The 17,648-nt window shown below is 35.6% G+C and overlaps 1 protein-coding gene across 8 annotated transcripts in view; it reads right to left on the reverse strand.

Moving 5' to 3' along the window:
• Tlk (Tousled-like kinase) overlaps positions 1–17,648 on the reverse strand; it is a 651,915-nt gene that overhangs the window by 102,576 nt on the left and 531,691 nt on the right. For 6 of the 8 annotated variants that reach the window (XM_090383577.1, XM_090383580.1, XM_090383575.1 and 3 more), the window contains 2 exons: positions 7,472–7,553; positions 4,592–4,612 (listed from right to left, as the gene is read on the reverse strand). In XM_090383577.1, coding sequence (XP_090239703.1) covers positions 4,592–4,612; positions 7,472–7,553 — 103 coding nt within the window. The remainder of the gene's footprint in view (positions 1–4,591; positions 4,613–7,471; positions 7,554–17,648) is intronic. The other 2 variants (XM_090383576.1, XM_090383574.1) reach the window with 1 other exon arrangement.

Genomic DNA, 17,648 nt, shown 5'->3' on the forward strand with positions numbered 1-17,648 from the left:
AATTATAAAGCGACTCAGATATAAGCTAGTCTATAATCAGGTCACAAAGGAGGTTAGGCAGGCAAAGGCAGATTACGAGAAATCTTTGGCAAAAGATGCTAAGAAAAACAGCAAGGATTTCTTTACTTATATAAACTCTAAAAGGAAGGGGATGAATCTGATTGGTCCACTTGATATTGATGGTTCGACTGTTGATGATCCTCCTCAGATAGAAAACAAACTGAATGAGTATTTTGCATCTACATTCACACCTGAGTAGTTATTAAGGTTTGAAAATGGCAGAAGGTTATCAAATTGTAGCAGGGTGCTTAATGATTTTGTAATAACTGAGAGCAAAGAGGAGGAGAAATTGTTGAAGTTAAACATAAGAAAGGCACCTGGGGTGGATGGGATCTATTCAGTTATATTAAAGGAGGTGGCAAAGGAAGTAAGAAAACCCTTAGCCATAATTATGAGAGTGTCCTTGGACTCAGGGGAGGTCCCAACAGACTGGATGTGCAAATGTATCCAATTCACAAATGGGGATTGAAGGGTGACATGAGTAATTACAGACCAGTTAGTTTAACTTCTGTTCCAGGTAAAATAATGGAGTCACTGGTTAAAGATGCATTGCAGGATCATCTAGACAAGACTGCAGCAATAATTCAGACACAGCATGGGTTTCTTAAGGGAAAGTCTTGTCTGACAAATTTGATAGGATATATTATGATGTGGTTACGAAGGAACTGGATACAAAAAATAATTTTGATATCATATATTTGGATTTCAGGAAAGCTTTTGACACTGTTGCACATGGAATACTATTGTACAAATTGGAGCAGAATGGTATTAAGGGTAAGTTGCTACAATGGATAAAAAGATGGTTGAGTGGGAGAAGATAGAGGGTGGTAATCAATGGGCGATGCTCTTCGTGGACTAACGTAATTAGTGTAGTACCACAGGGTTCGGTGTTGGGTGGTCTGTTGTTTTGTATATTTATCAATGATATTGATGAAGGTATATCAGGCTTAGTGTCACAGTTTGCAGATGGTACAAAGGTTGGCAGGGTTGTTAATGACAGTAATGGCAGTGTGCTACTGCAACAGGATCTAGATAATTTGGGCAGATGGGCTAAGAAGTGGCAACTGAAGTTTAACCTTGACAAATGCAAAGTACTGCATATGGGTAGAAGTAATCCCAGAGAAACGTACCAACTGTGTGGTACTACAATTAAGGTGGTAGAAAATGAAAAAGACCTGGGAATAATTGTGCAGTAAGATATGAAGTTTTCTGAGCAATGCAGACAGGCTGCCGGGGAAGGTCATGGGGTTTTGTCAATGATATATAGGAATTTTGCTAGCAGGGAAAAGGAGGTGATTGTCCCTCTGTATAAGGCAATGGTCAGGCCACGCCTTGAGTACTGTGTACAGGTCTGGAGGCCTCATTTTAGGAAGGATGTAAATTTGTTTGAGCGTGTACAGAGAAGGGTAACAAGAGAGGCTTAAGTTCAGCAAATTGCAGTGGCTGGAGACTAGACACCTGCGCGGTGATCTGATTGAGGTGTATAAGGCCTTGAATGGGTTGAGCATGCTGAATTCTGATGGGATCCTTCCACTTGTTCAGATTAAGCTCATAAGCTCATACACTTGCTTTCTTGCATCACATGCCACTACTTCTACTACAATTCACAGAGGAGGATCAAAGGGTGACACAAGTAATTATAGACCTGTTAGTTTAACTTCTGTTCCAGGAAAATTAATGGAGACACTGGTTAAAGAAGCACTGCAGGATTGTTTAGACAAGACTTCAGTTATAGCTCGAACACAGCAAAGTTTTGTTAAAGGGAAGTCTTGTCTGACCAATTTGATTGGCTACTATGATGTGGTCACAAAGGTACTGGATGCATGGAATAACTTTGATATTATATATATGGATCTTAGAAAGGTTTTTGATACCGTTTCACAATAAAAACTTCTGCACAAATTGGTGCAGTGTGGCATTGGAGGCAAATTGCTGCTATGGATAAAGGGATGGTTGAGTGGGAGAAGACAGAGTAGAAATGAATTGACACTGCTCTTCGTGGACTAATGTTATTAGTGAAGTCCCCAGGGTTCAGTGTTGGGTCCATTGCTGTATTCATCAATGATATTGATGATGGTATATCAAACTTAATGTCCAAGTTTGCAGATGATAGAAAGGACTGCAGGGTTGTTAATGACACTAATGACAGTACACTGCTGCAACAGGATCTAGGAAAGTTGAGCAGATGGGCTGAGAGATGGCAACTGAAGTTTAACATTGACAAATGTAAAGTACTGCTTATGGGAAGCAGTAACCCCAGAGTAACGTATCAACTGTGTGGTACTACACTGATAGTGGTAGAGAATGAAAAGGACCTGGGGGTTATTGTACAGATAGATATGAAGTTTTCTGAATAGTGCAGAAGGTCTGCAAGAGTAGCTCATGGTGTCTTTTCAATAATATACAGGAATGTTTCTAGCAGGGATAAGAATTGATTATCCTCTTGTATAAGGCAATGGTCAGGCCACACCTTCAGTACTGTATACAGGTCTGGAGGTCTCATTTTAGGAAGGATTTAGAACTCCTGGAATGAGTGCAGAGAAGGGCAACAAGATTAGTGAATGGAACAAAGGGTTGCTCTTAAGAAGAAAGGCTTAAGTTTTGCAAATTACAGTGTCTGGAGACTAGGCACCTGCGAGGTGATCTGATTGAGGTGTATAACACCTTGAATGGTTTGAGCATGCTCAATGCTGATGGGATTCTTTCTCTTTCTCGGAATAATCGCCTGAGAGGGCATAAATTCAAATTGAGGTAAGAGAGTTGTAGGATAAATGTGCGGAAGTTTGTCGTTAGCCAGCGTGTGGTTGATTGCTGAAACAAACTTCCATCTGTCATTGTAGAAGGTGATAGCTTAAACAGATTCAAGACAGAACTAAACAAACATTTGGAGCAAGTGGATGGGTGAAATTAGAATACTTTTTTTTCCTTTTGGCTGATGCTATATAAGCTTGCTTTCTTGCATCATGTGCCTTTACTAATGCTAATGCGCATCTGCCAAAGTTTTGAAATAAGAATTCAGAGAACTTTTAATATGACCATCAGCCAAAATGTTTCTTTCAAACATTTTCTTTCAATAAGTAATTAATGAACTGGAAAAATTATGTCATTATGAAATGCAATAAATCATATTCTGAAACTATTTTCTTCATTTGTACTTGCTAAAAGTATGTTATTTTATTGTCACCCCCCCCCCCCAGAAAAAAAAAAAAAAAAAAAGCTGTTCAATTCTATAATGTCAGTTGAACATCTGTGTGATGGAATCTTTCCTGGGAAGGGGGCTAGTTACAAAAGCAAGCACTTCAATTAAAAATTATTTAAAAAATAAATTTTTATTCAAAGAAATTCAACATAAAAATACAACATAGCTCTCCAAAATTTGGAAATTATAACATGGATCTTCACTTAAGGTCATAATGTGGAACACTTTAAAAAATAAATAAATAAAAACAGCAAACTCCATATAAATTTTAAATGTTAAAAAATTATTGAGTTTACTGAAACTATATATAAAACTTTACAAAAAACATTCCAGTAACTCAATCAATTAAAGACCAATTTGGACAATGTTTCTATATCCTTGTGAAGATATCAATGTGAGTCATATATCTTTCTCTCAAGAAATTATTAATATTTCTTGTTTTTGTCACTTGATAAAGCTGCTTGTATTTGAAATAATTCAATGATTAACTAATGATAATCACAACACAAAAAATTGATAATGAACAATTTTTGTAGAGTGTTATGTGGTGAAGATCAAACAGAAATGAACTGGGATAATTATTTTATTCTGGAATTGGTGTCTAACCCCCACCATATTTGAAGAAAAACTCAATCATCATAAGCTGCAAGGTACGAATATATTTTTTTGAGGGTGCAAATAATCAGGAGAATTATCTTAAAACATTTCAGAAAATTAGATAAATATTTAAGTGCATAAATGAGTTAGAGAATACATGGAAATGCTACTACTGTGTAGTATACAAAATGAAATGAAAACTAAACCATACCAAGCTCATGCTGTTAAGTTTAGCTTGTAGGAGGTTATTTATTTTTTTTAAAACTCTGCAGGTTTTTTTTTTTATAGCAAATACTGCATAAGCTTTGTTTCTTTGGATCATTTTGTTAATACTACATATGATCATAGGTGCCTAAGAGTAGTTTTGAACTTATACTGATAAATTTAGTTGTCCATATTTGAAAGGTATAACAGAAACTTGACTGAAATCTGGAAGACAAGTAAACTTTCCACAAAACCGCAGAGGATAGATACATGATGTGATTTCCAAAAAACTTCCAGGAAACTAAAAAAAATTTCAGGAATATAGATGGTTGAGTAATGGATATTTTTGAAATAAAAGTATAATTTGTCAGAATATAATGCAATCTATTTATCTATAAACAAATGCATGAACACAGGAATTAGGCAAGATAACTTTTTCATAATTTATGTATAATCAGGAAAATTATAATACTGATGTTAACAACATACAACAGAAATAAGTTGACTGAATAATTAAAGAATATATCTTACCAAGCAGAGGAGGAAGCCTACCTGCAATAAAAATCTTGCAGTTCGTATTAATATGAAATTTACTTGTTTTTTTTTTTTTTTTTTTTTTTTTGACAGACAACAGCAAGCAAGGAAGTAAATTAATAATAATTTACTAATTTTCTTGATGCTGGCTGTTAACAAATTTAAGTAAAATTAAGAGTGTTAGTTAAACTGAACACACAGATTGAAATTAAAATGTGACATATAGATATTTGAAGAATTAAATTATCTATATGTAACATAATCATTACTGTGTCACTAAAAGCATTGGGATTCGTTTATATAAAATGTTGGTTATGCAAATATTAGAGAGGGCAGTGTAGTAGTATAGAGATATAAATAAAGCTTCAAAAGATAGAGGTGGCATTTGCAATTGATGTGCCAAGGGAAAATAAACTCAGCAATCTGAACCAGGTTGTGGGAAGGCAAAAGATGGGACTTAATGTACAAATGGATTTCAGAGTCTCAATACAGCTGATCCTGCTATAACACACAATGTATGTTCTAGGGAAGGGAAAAAATGGCATGTAGTAGATATGCACATTTTCATATAACAGCCAGGAATAGGTTGCATAAAAGTTATAAAATGTCATTACTTACTAAATTTTCGAACATATTTTTATGAATATGCTAAGATTGGTAATTAATATTAAAACTCAATTTATTAAATAAAAATTACTAAAAAAAAAATAATAATAATAAAAAAAAATATATATATATATATATACACAAGAGCAATATTGTTTCATTTTTGATGCCTAATTTTTCAATTGGAGGAAGGGGACAGCCTTCTTGTATTGGGCTGTGTTTTTTTAAAGAATAAAGTTAAGATCTGTTGGAATCCATTTATGCAAAAACTTTAAAAATTTCATTTTTATTTCAATATTTAATGCCTTTTAGCTTTTTTTTTTTTTTTTTTTTTTTTTTTGAAACACAATCATATTTTTTTGCACTCACTGCATTACTGGTAGTATATACAGGAACTGTATATAAATTTTTACATATAAAATATATAATAAATCAAAATATGCAACATGTGGTGTGCAGATTTTGTGTGCATAACTTTGAATTTTTGTGTGAACAGGGTGTCAAATAAATATACTTGCAGCTTGAAACTCACATTGTAAGATGGCATGTTAGACTAGGATGAGCTGTATTTAGAAAACTGTCATGAACACTGATCAGGTAGGTCATGCAAGGTAACTCCAAAGAGTTGGTAATATTATTCAGAAAAACAACACAGGACTTATATATTTTCAACAGGACAATATTCCATATCATAAGCTTGGTTTGGGAAGAATAATATGACAGATGGATTAGCTCCTCAGTTTAGTTTGAACTCAGCAGCCTCACTATGGGAAAAATTGGAAAGACATGTAAGGAAAAGCCCTAATAGAAGTGTTGTGATGGAGGAATGGAAAAATATTTCTATCAACATACATCTTAAATTGGTAGATTTATTCAAGAACATTTGTCACAATGACTCTCAGGCCATAGTGCATCACTTCTTGTGGTACACTAGTTCTTATTTCAAGGCTAAAATCCTAGAATAAGTTGTGGGGACCTACTTCTCCTTTCAGCAAATTGTTGGCTATGCAAATAATGGATAGATCAGTACAGAAGCATAGAGATATAAAGGTGTAATTAGCTATTATCCTGATTAATGATTATTCAGATCTGATATCTCTAAAGCAACAGTGGAAAAACTACTACTACACTATCACAAAAGACCAAAAATCAGTAGAAATGTTCTGCAATAATTGTGTCATATTACAAACAAAGACCCCCACATAACAATGAAATCTGATCTGTAAATTATAAGCTACTGTTGTCTTTTTTCTTAGTGTCCAACACTTTTTGTAACACTGTGTATACTTTCTGTGTGAAGTAAGTGAGCTTGTTTGTCACAGTATGGCTTATAATGAACATTTAGTATCTAAAGGGCTAATTCCATACCAGTACTCTAATGAAATCTAAAGACAAAAATATATGAGGATGACTAAAACGAGAGTCAAAAAGTTACCTTAAATTATAACAAAGGTAAAAAAAAAAGAGCATTACAACAACAGCCAAACTAAACATTTAATGATGGGTTACGCAAACGTTTTGTGGTAGCATATGAACCTGGTTAGATATTGGGCAAAATAGTTATTTATATACATCATTCCAGAACTATTACCAATCCCACAATAATGAAATTATTGTGTCATTTATTTCCTTAAGTCTACTGAGTGCATGTGCTTCTCCATCTGCTAATGTAATTCTTGAGGAGACAGTCTACAATGTGGAAGAGGCAATATAGTCATGAATGAAGACTGAAATGAAATCTGTAAGAGGGGTAAAAGGGGGGATGAAATTTATCATAGAATATTAGCTGAGAATGCTTTGCATGCACGAGTACAACTGCAAGTTCAATAAGTCTTGACAAACATCAAAGTCTGTCACTCAGCAATGTGTTCCTCTAGCATGCCAATGCCCAACCAGATCCTGTTTGCTTTATGATGAAGATGATGTTGGAATTTCACCTGAAGCATTAACCCATCTTTTGTACTCATCACACTAAGTAGCGAATGATTTTCGCATTTCTATCCACCAAAAGAAGTTCCCAGAGGATGTCACTTCTCATTAGATAATGTGATTCAGATGGCAGTAAAAATACCATTCCAAAATCAGCTAAAAGAATAATAATTCTTGAGATATACGCTCATTAGTTTAGTGCTGGAGAAAGTATTTAGAATGTAATAAGGATTATACTGAGGATTTATATATGTTTTGCTCATTGTGCACTGAAACAACTCATATGTAACTTTTAGTTTTCGTTCGAATCATCCTCATATATACATGTATAAAGGAACTTACCTTATGTACTTCGCTAAATCCTCCTTTACCCAATAACGTTAATAGTAGATACCTATCATTCAACACCGGGTGATTATTAAACCTACAAAATAACATCACCATTAATTCACAAAAATAAGCAAAATTTCGACTCCAGAATAAATTAACAACTACATGAATTTTCTGAATATTTATGAAAAATTGTATAGAAAAATATCACTACTTTTACCATTCTCTTAGTTCAGGGCCTAAAGAGTGGAACAGTTTACAGGAAGAAATGAAAGCTCTAAATGTAAATGATGTGCAAACATGTATACCATTTGTTCAAAGTCTTAAGAAATTTGTAATATGCCTTTTCCATTCATACAGTTTAAAACTAACACTGTGTCTAATGATGAAGAAAGATGTACAACTGTGTAACTCTACAAAAGTAAGGTAATGGGTGCTTACAGATAGTTATAAAGAAAAGAATGAAGCCTGATAATCAATTTTGCCTTTATAATTTCATGTTCTTGGGTTATTAACCCATTCAGCAGTATATAAGTATATTACATATATATAGTAGGTTTCAAAGCATATGATAGTTAGGATCCTGATACCACTGAGTAATTGAGAATTCATGTAAGTTGGGGGTTCCCCTTATAGAAAGGTTACTTAGTTTTTTCTAAGTTTTTTTACTCAAGTTTTTCACTACGTTTTTGCTATTCGCTTATAAACCATAGATGTGTATATATGAACTTTTTTTTTTTGTGTAAATTGAATGTGCATAAACCTTAATAAAGTATAACCAGAATGAGTGCATCCACATAAAAGGTGAGCTTTTAGGGAAGGCCATGTTTAGGCTAAAGGTTGCATCCTCACAACGGGAACAAAAGCAGACATGGCAGTGCTTATTTCCATAAGCAACCAAAAAACTAGTGAGGCATGAAGGGCCTTTAGTTTTAATGGCTGGTTAGGGCAATAAGCATTACTGCATCTGTTTCACTTGTGAAAACAGCCAAATACACACCTCATTGTCCTTATTAATCCGTAAGGTATCAATCTAGCAGTATAGAATTATTTTTATTCATTCAAACAAAAAGCTGATACTGCACATCTACTACGACTTCAACTTTTCCTTTCCCTTCCCCTTCTCACAAGTTGCCGAATGCCATCATAAAGTGGAAAAGCTATAGTAATGAACCACAAACATAAGAATAAATCTTGGGCAGTTGTGTACGAGCAGGGCCACATATTTTGAAACCCTACTGTATTATTTATTATTATTATTTGTTTTTTTTTTACATTTTTTCCACAAGTCTTTGAGAGACAAATGTCAGCAATGCTACAGTTAAAAAAAAACAAAAAAAAAAAAAAACAATTATTAAACACTATGCTGGAATGACATTAATAAAACGTGTATGAATATTAGTATTAGTAGAAGCATTTGATGCAAGAAAGCAAGCTTATGGAGCATCGGCCAAAAAATAAAAAAAAAAAATAAAATAAAAAAAAATAAATAAAAAATAACCACTTCAACTTCACCCCTCTGTTCGTTCGAAATACCTGTCCAGCTGAGCCTTAAACTTATTTAAGCTAACAATTTCCACAACAAGGGATGGAAGTCTGTTCCACCAACCAACCGCTGGCTAAAGGCAAATTTCCGCACCTCTATCCTACATCTGTCTTTCCTCAATTTGAATTTATGCCCTCTCAGGTGATTATTCTGAGCAAGAGGAAGAATCCCATCAGCATTGAGCATGCTCAAACCATTCAAGGCCTTATACACCTCTATCAGATCACCTCGCTGGTGCCTAGTCTCCGGACACTGTAATTTGCAAAACTTAAGCCTTTCTTCATAAGAGCACCCCTTTGTTCCATTCACTAATCCTGTTGCCCTTCTCTGTACTCGTTCCAGCACCTCTACATTCTTCTTGAAATGAGGCCTCCAGACCTGTATAGAGTACTCTAGGTGTGGCCTGACCATTGCCTTATACAAGGGAATAATCACCTCCTTATCCCTGCTAGAAAAATTCCTATATATCATTGACAATACACCATGAGCTACTCTTGCAGCCCCTCTGCACTGCTCAGAGAACTTCATATCTGCCTCCACAACCACCCCTAGGTCCCTTTCATTCTCTACCACTGTCAGTGTAGTACCACAGAGTTGATACGTTGCTCTGGGGTTGCTGTTTCCCATATGTAGACCTTTACATTTGTCAATGTTAAACTTCATTTGCCACCTCTCAGCCCATCTGCTCAACTTTTCCAGATCCTGTTGCAGCAGCATAGTGTCAGTAGTGTCTTTGAAAACCCTGCCAACCTTCGTATCGTCTGCAAACTTGGACATTAAGCTTGATATACCATCATCAATATCATTTATAAATACAGAAAACAATAATGGACCCAATACTGAACCCTGAGGGACTCCACTAATAACATTAGTCCACGATGAGCAGTATCCATTGATTACCACTCTGTCTTCTCCCCCTCAACCACCCCTTTATCCATAGCAGCAATTTTCCTCCAATGCCACACTGCTCCAATTTGTGCAGCAGTCTTCCATGTGCAGCAGTATCAAAAGCCTTTCTAAGATCCAAGTATATAATATCAAAGTTATTCCCTGCATCCAGTTCTTTTGTGACTGCATCATAGTATCCAATCAAGTTGGTCAGGCAAGACTTCCCCTTAACAAAACCATGATGTGTCTGAGCTATAACTGAAGTCTTGTCTAAATGATCCTGCAGTGCTTCTTTAACCAGTGCCTCCATTAATTTTCCTGGAACAGAAGTTAAGCTCACAGGTCTATAATTACTTGTGTCAGCCTTTGATCCTCCTTTTGGGGTCACATTTGCACATCTCCAGTCCATGGGTACTTCCCCTGAGTCCAAGGAAGCTCTCATAATTATGGCTAAGGGTTTGCTTACTTCCTTTGCTGCCTCCTTTAATATAACTGGATAGATCCCATCCACCCAGGTGCCTTTCTTGTGTTTATCTTCAACAATTTCTCCTCCACTTTACTCTCAGTTATTACAAGATTCTCTAGCTTACTGCCAGAGTTGAATACATCTTTGGCATTCCCCTCGCTGAATAACTCCTCATGTGTGAATGTCGATGCAAAATATTCATTTAGTTTGTTAGCTACCTGAGCAGTATCATCAACAGTTGACCCATCGATATCAAGTGGACCAATCTGATTCATCCCCTTCCTTCTAGAGTTTACATAAGTAAAGAACTCTTTGCTGTTTTTCTTTGCATTCCTTGCCAAAGATTTCTTGTAATCTGCCTTCGCCTGCTTAACCTCCTTTGTAACTTGGTTAGAGATCAACTTGTATCTATCATAGGCTTCTGTGTCACGTGTTAATTTGTATGTATCCCATGCATTTTTCTTCTCTGCCATGTCTCATTAGTTCATCTGACATCCATTTAGGCCTAAATCTTGAACAATATTTCTTAGTTGGTATGTAAAGCCTAGTAGCTAGCTTCCAAGATAAGTTCTTTGAATGCGTCCCATTTTGAATTTGCTGTTGGTAACATCATCAGTTGGTCTCACTGTATAATTTAAATACTTTCTCAGTCCATCATAGTCGCCTTTACGAAAGCAATAACCCTTCCCTTTACCTATAATGGTAGTTACCTCTTTAAGTAAATCCCACTTCAGCACACTGTGATCACTGCCACCTAGTGGTTCATTTATCTGCAGATTCTTAATGCATGAAGAATCACTACTGATAATCAAATCAAGAGTATTACTCCCTCTAGTTGCCTCCAGAACATGCTGATGTAGAAAACAATCATCCAATAAATCCACAAAAGCATTGCTAGTGTGTGAGTGACCAGCCCCCAAATTCCAGTCAATATCTGGGAAATTAAAATCCCCCATTATAAGACTCTCTGATTTACTGGCCCACTCTATTTCCCTGTACAGTTTCTTATTATACTCATCAAAGTCATTAGGACATTCCTACTCTCAATTTTGATCTCCCAATGCTTATGTCACACCAAACTGACTCGACACTGCACTGTCCAGCGATGTCAACTGGCTTCACTTCCTTGGATTTTATGTATTTCTTAACTAATAGCATAACCCCTCCTCCTTTTCTATCCTGTCTATCCTTTCTGTAGACATTGTACTCCCCAAATTCCAGTTCTGCATTCCTTATATCTGTGTGACACCACGTCTCTGAAATCCCAACAATATCTGCCTTTGATGTTTTGAGCAATACCTCAAATTCATCAAATTTATTTACTAAACTCCTAGCATTGGTGTACACGCAAGTATACATGCACCTGTTCTTTTTCTTAGCTACTCTAACACAACCCATGTGTTTACTTGTACCCCAACGATTCCCAGCAGTCTCTGAAATATCCTGCATCTCATTTTCCAGGTTGCTGATTCCAATAGAAGCAGTGCAAGAATCACTTTCACCTCTGCCAGTGTCTACTGTTAATCTATTAGTCCTTGTATCCCCCCAATCTAGCAGTTTTCCGACCCACCTAAAACTGCCTCGATAGCATCAGCAAACATTCTTGCACCCTTTCTATATAAGTTTTTCCCATCCCTGTAGAAGCAGTCTCTCCTGTTAACAAGTACAGACCAGGCTGAAAAAAATTCTACCCCCTGAGCCTTGCACAATCTTTCCAGGGCCGAATTGATCGACAGGACTCTCATCATATACTCCCTCCTATCGTGTCTGGGCAGAATTGCAGACACTTTCAATTTCAACCCTAATTCACGGCTTTTTTTCAACAGTGACCTGTACTTGTTAAGTAATTCCGCCAGTCTCCTACTCTTAATATCATTAGTGCCAACGTGTACAACAATATCACCTTTTGTGCCCTTAAAAGATGATATCCGCTTTACAATGTCATCAACCTTTGCCTCTGGCAGACATACCCTGGTCCTGTTCCACCTATCCTTTTTACAAAGCACGTTTCCCGTTTCCCTGACAATAGTCACCAACAACTACTAGTTCTTTTGGAACCAGCGCATTCTGCCTTGGGGGCTGCCGCTGTGTAGCGTGATGACCAAGTGCAAGCTCTGGCATTGGTGTGGGCAGCTGAGAGCTTGATGGGCCCCTCACTTTTAATCCTTTGAGGGCATCCACCCTGTTCTGCAAGCTCCCATATAGGCCCATAACAGCGCTGAGCTGTCGCCTGATTTCCTTACACTCCTTGCATCGCACACACACACACACAAAGACATCTCCCATGGCAGTATCATGTCCCGTACCCGACTACTCCACACACATCAAGCAAGTAGTGCATTTTAAAAGGCTGTGATTCAGAGGGCAACTGTCCCCCTCAGTTCTCCCCTGAGCCACAGTGCCCCCATTAGCTTGAGCCTTTTGCTTTGCTGCTCTGGTCTGAGTCATGATTTCGATTTAATTTCAATAAAATTTCAATTTCAGTACAAAATTAAAACCCTAAACTTGTATCCCAACACAGTTATAACGCTATATTTATGTTTCAGTATCGAGTGTTATCTACAAAATCGCTTAATATAACTTCCGTATCAAGTTAAGTATTAACTATTTATTTATGTGTTACGTAACCTAAGTCGTTATTTGTATGTATAGTTAAAAGTACAATTTAATTGACAATGAAGTTCAACAAGATTAATTATCTGATTAATTGACAATATTATGTACTATACTATAATAAGCATATGCTATCTAGTTTGAGATATTTTGTATCGCGTAACAATGGCGGCAATTTACGAACGGTAAATGCGTGGATTTGATACCCTTACCAATATTAAGTAATACCTACAAAATCTCTATCTAAGTTACTTTAAACTAAGTATCGTAAATAGGAATATAAAGCTACTCTAGAAAATAAGTTAATATGCCAATTTAAGCTAATAAAACAGAAAATAAATCAGAAAAACTTCTCTGTAAACTTCTCTTGAACATACTTTTCAAGGTGTGATTTTGCGACTAAAATACCATTTATAAAATCAAAATAGGAAAATAAAATAAAAAAAAAACCTAGTGACACTTGCTTCTAGAAATGCAAACACATAATACTCCATCCAAGGAGATACACGCTTGTACCCACCAAAGAAGAAGTACCACACCCACTATAATCCTCATAATTCCAAAAAGGATCATATTCCAGTCTTTGACTGCTCACCAGCAAAACATCAATGGATGTCACTATATGATTCAGGCACAGGACAAAGTAATAAAGGTAACAACAACTGAACTTTGAAAAAAATGTAACAAACAAAATAATAATTTCCATTTAGATTTTGTCAATTGACAGGTCCAAAACGAATGCAAATTGATTCTAAACAAAAGTTAACATAAATAATTAATCAATTATAATGAATGAAATGGGGGGTGATTATGAACATATAAACTAAAAAGGAAAGAATGGAATAAGCATGCAAATAAAAGGAGGGAGTGACAAAAGAAAATGTATCATTTTTTCATATCATAAAAAAAAAAAAAAAAATTAGCCACCAAAGTAGCATAACATACCAGTACAACAGTTATCCCTGGAAAGGTGTAATTCTGCTATTCAAATACCGAAATATCCCGACATTCAAAATGAAATCATAAAACTAAAAAAAAATACACTAAAATGATGGCCACATCCAGCAAAGGAAGTGTAACACATCATCTTGACATCCTTGGTGATGTACTTTTGAATTCCAAAATGTTTTTAAAATCTTGCTCTTTAAAATCTTAAAGTGTAACACACTCAGCATAAATAAAAAAAAAAAAAAATACAGGGAACCACAAGGACTGCTTCCTTAGAGGATTATTACCGAATCTTTGATTTCGCAAAGTTTTTTTTTTTTAAAAAAAGCAGTTTTGAAAAGGAGATTGTAATTGTTAGCTACAGTTGTCCAATTCTGGCTCGAAATTTAAGAAATTCTTTGGAATTTAGATCCAAAAACTGATGGAACTGAATCAAAAAAAGTAATACATCAAGTTTTTTTGTTTTTTTTTATGATTTAAAGAAATCCCAATTTGATTTTTGACAAAAATGGGCAATCAAGTTGTTGTTGTTGTTTTGGTTTTTAGGAGCATTAGCAACTAAGGCCATATTGCTCCGGGATATGCAGTGGTCATGGGCTCGAACCCCAGTCTAATCAAGAAGCGTGTGCTACGCACTGCTGCTCCTTCCCACCTGGCTACAGAGGCGCCTGGGCAATCAAGAACAAATTAATATTTGAAAAGTCTGAAAGTATTTATTTATAAAATTTTCTTTACCAGACTTAAAAACTCACTTGTTACATATGTTTAGTAAATCTGTATGAAAGAGTTATTATACAATCTTGTTCACAAACACTATATTTCAATCTTAAACATATGAATAAATAGAATATGCAATTATAGACTCCGGAAAATTGCTTCAAAATCAAAGAAATACCTCTTTATCTTTTAAAATACAATGGGACCTCAATTATCCGAGGTGAATGAGACTGCCTCAGATAGGAGAGAAAACATTTTTTGCCTTTTTTTTTTATAGAGATTTGGGATTCATTTATTACTGTACAGTGGTTATTATATAAATAATTGCAATAAAAAGTATATGTGGAGTAATTTAAAAAAAAGTTGCTATTACACAAAACACAGTGTAGTAATATGTAAATGTGTGCATTATATGTAGTATGCTCAAAATAATAAATTCACAATTTTATTTTCTTACAGCATTTAATAAAACTGTTTGAAAACAGTTCTAAATGCGTCATCTGTAAGTTCTCACTTTTTTATGTTAAACTGTTATAATGTACATAAGGCATATATTGTTATACTTTCCATAAAATTAAAATTGTCACTTTCAATCACAAGTTTCAGCAGTAATTAATCTAGGTATCTGAATGTTATTTTTGTTTTCCAGTTCATGCATTGGTTGGGAGTACACTGACTATACACCCTTGCATAAACAATTTAAAAGTAAGTACTGAACCAATCTTTTCTTCTCTTTCTTTTCGTTTTGGCTGACTGTCTTAGTTAACAGAAGCTCAGATAATAAAGATCCTACTGTATGCAGAACCATGTGTAGGAAAGTATTTCTGGTTGATCCTTCTTGATGATACAGCGACAAATGACAAGTATTGTGAAGCTCCTTTATGATAGTTGCATTCCTATTCATTAATGATCAGGATTAAATTTGGAGAATATACTTTTTTTCCCAGGAAGTTTGTTTGTTTGTTATTTGGTTTTTAGGAGAATTAGCAACTAAGGCCATATTGCTCCGGGAATATGCAGTGGCCATTCCTTGACGTTTTCACATCCTCCGTATTTGGTGGCGATGGGCTTGAACCCCAGTCTAATCAAGAAGCATGATATGCACTGCTGCTCCTTCCCACCTGGCTACAGAGGCACCTTTCAAGGAAGTATAGCTGACACTATCTATATTGTGTGCACTTTAAGTATCCTTCTGGGGACCATTCAATAGTAAAATCATATCCTAATTTTTTTTTTTTCAAGAGAAGTTACAATAATAAAAAAAGAAGAAGAAGAAGAAGAAGAAAAAAAATGCTCATCCTCTTTTTTTTTTTTTTTTTTAGTAAGCATCCTGCTTGTTAGGTTAAGCGAGTGATACTTTGCAACAGGGCAGTTTTAAGAACTCTCAGGCCCCCTGGTGAATTTCCAAATGTGGCCGCTATTCAGTTTAAATTTTGTTTTAATATTTTACTGGGTCTCTCTTAGTTGCATTCCTAACCCTATGTATTAAAAGAGCTACTTGAAACTATGCTCCATCACCACGTCAAGGTGGATATGAGTTTATTTAAAGAAAGACAAAAACATTATTCTAATATCATTATATTCCGTGTTTGCTGTGCTTTCAACCGCAACATAATATATGGGACAGAGGGTCTTTTAAAAATTTAAGATCAACAAGTGAGGCCCCCAGTAGGCAGAGGCACCTGGCATCCTCTGGGTGCACCCATGCATTAAAAAGGCCCAGCTTTGCAAACAATAGTAGAATAATATTAAAGTTATTAGACTAATAAAACATCTGAACTTAAAAGGATCGCAGTCTTTGAATTTGAAAAACATAATTAATAAAAAACAAACATTTTAACACTTTTCTCAATTTTTTCACAAACCCAGTATGGGTTTCATTAGTGAAGGCTTCCTTATATATCAATTAAAGTTGACCTATGAAAGTAGATATGCACCAATCTGACCAACAAGTTTATATAAGAAGCTGAGGTCAGTTCTCTGATTAATATTTAGTGTTATAGTGTACAGTGGATGGGGGGTATTCTGGGTGAATACAAATCGTAAAGATTTGTATTCACCCAGAATACTCCCCTCCTTTTCAACAGTCCCCACACAAAATGACACATTTTGCCCCCACTCAATACACCTCCACAGGCTAGTTTGACTGTCCTTCAAACCATGACTTGGCAGCAAAAATTACCTCATCATCATCATCAGCAGCAAAGTGTTTTCCATGAAAGGATTTCGGAAAAGAAAGAAGAAGAAATCTGAGGGGGCAAGGTAGCAGGATGTGGCAATATTGCAAACCCACATTTGTGTACACCTCACTGCAGCATGTGAGGAATGCGCAGGGTGGGGGGGGGTTTACTGTGGAGCAGGCACACACCTTTTGACAGGTTTCCCCAAATTATTTCTTTTATAGCAGCATGTAGCTTTATGACGAGGTTAGAATAATAATCTCATTTGTTAGTGTTACATCACACTAATTCCAAAAAACTGACAGCATCAACTTGCCAGCACTTCGTTGCAACTTTGCCATTTTTTGGAAGGGGAAAGGTGATTCTAGATAGATGCTTCCATTGTTCTGACATTTTAGTTTCAGGATCATAGTAGTAATAGTGGCATGTGATGCAAGAAAGCAAGTGTATGAGCTTATGCAGCACCATCCAAAAAAAAAATTTTTTTTAAATTTACAAAACAATTCTCTCTAAATGTTTGTCCAGTTCCTCCTTAAATTTATTTAACCTATCAACTTCCACGACAGATGGAAGTTTGTTCCAGCAATTAACCACCCACTGGCTAAAGGCTAATTTCCTCACATCTATTCTACATCTGTCTTTCCTTAATCTGAATTTATGCACTTAGGTTAGTAATCTGAACAAATGTAAGAATCCCATCAGATTCAGCGTGCTCAACCCATTCAAGGCCTTATACACCTCAATCAGATCACCTCGCACGTGTCTAGTCTCCAGCCACTGCAATTTGCAAAACTTAAGCCTCTCTTGGTAAGAGGATCCCTTCATTACCCT

This window comes from Mastigoproctus giganteus, chromosome 10 (assembly GCF_048544385.1).
Source record: "Mastigoproctus giganteus isolate SK-2022 chromosome 10, ASM4854438v1, whole genome shotgun sequence".
NCBI classification, from domain to species: Eukaryota; Metazoa; Arthropoda; class Arachnida; order Uropygi; family Thelyphonidae; genus Mastigoproctus; species Mastigoproctus giganteus.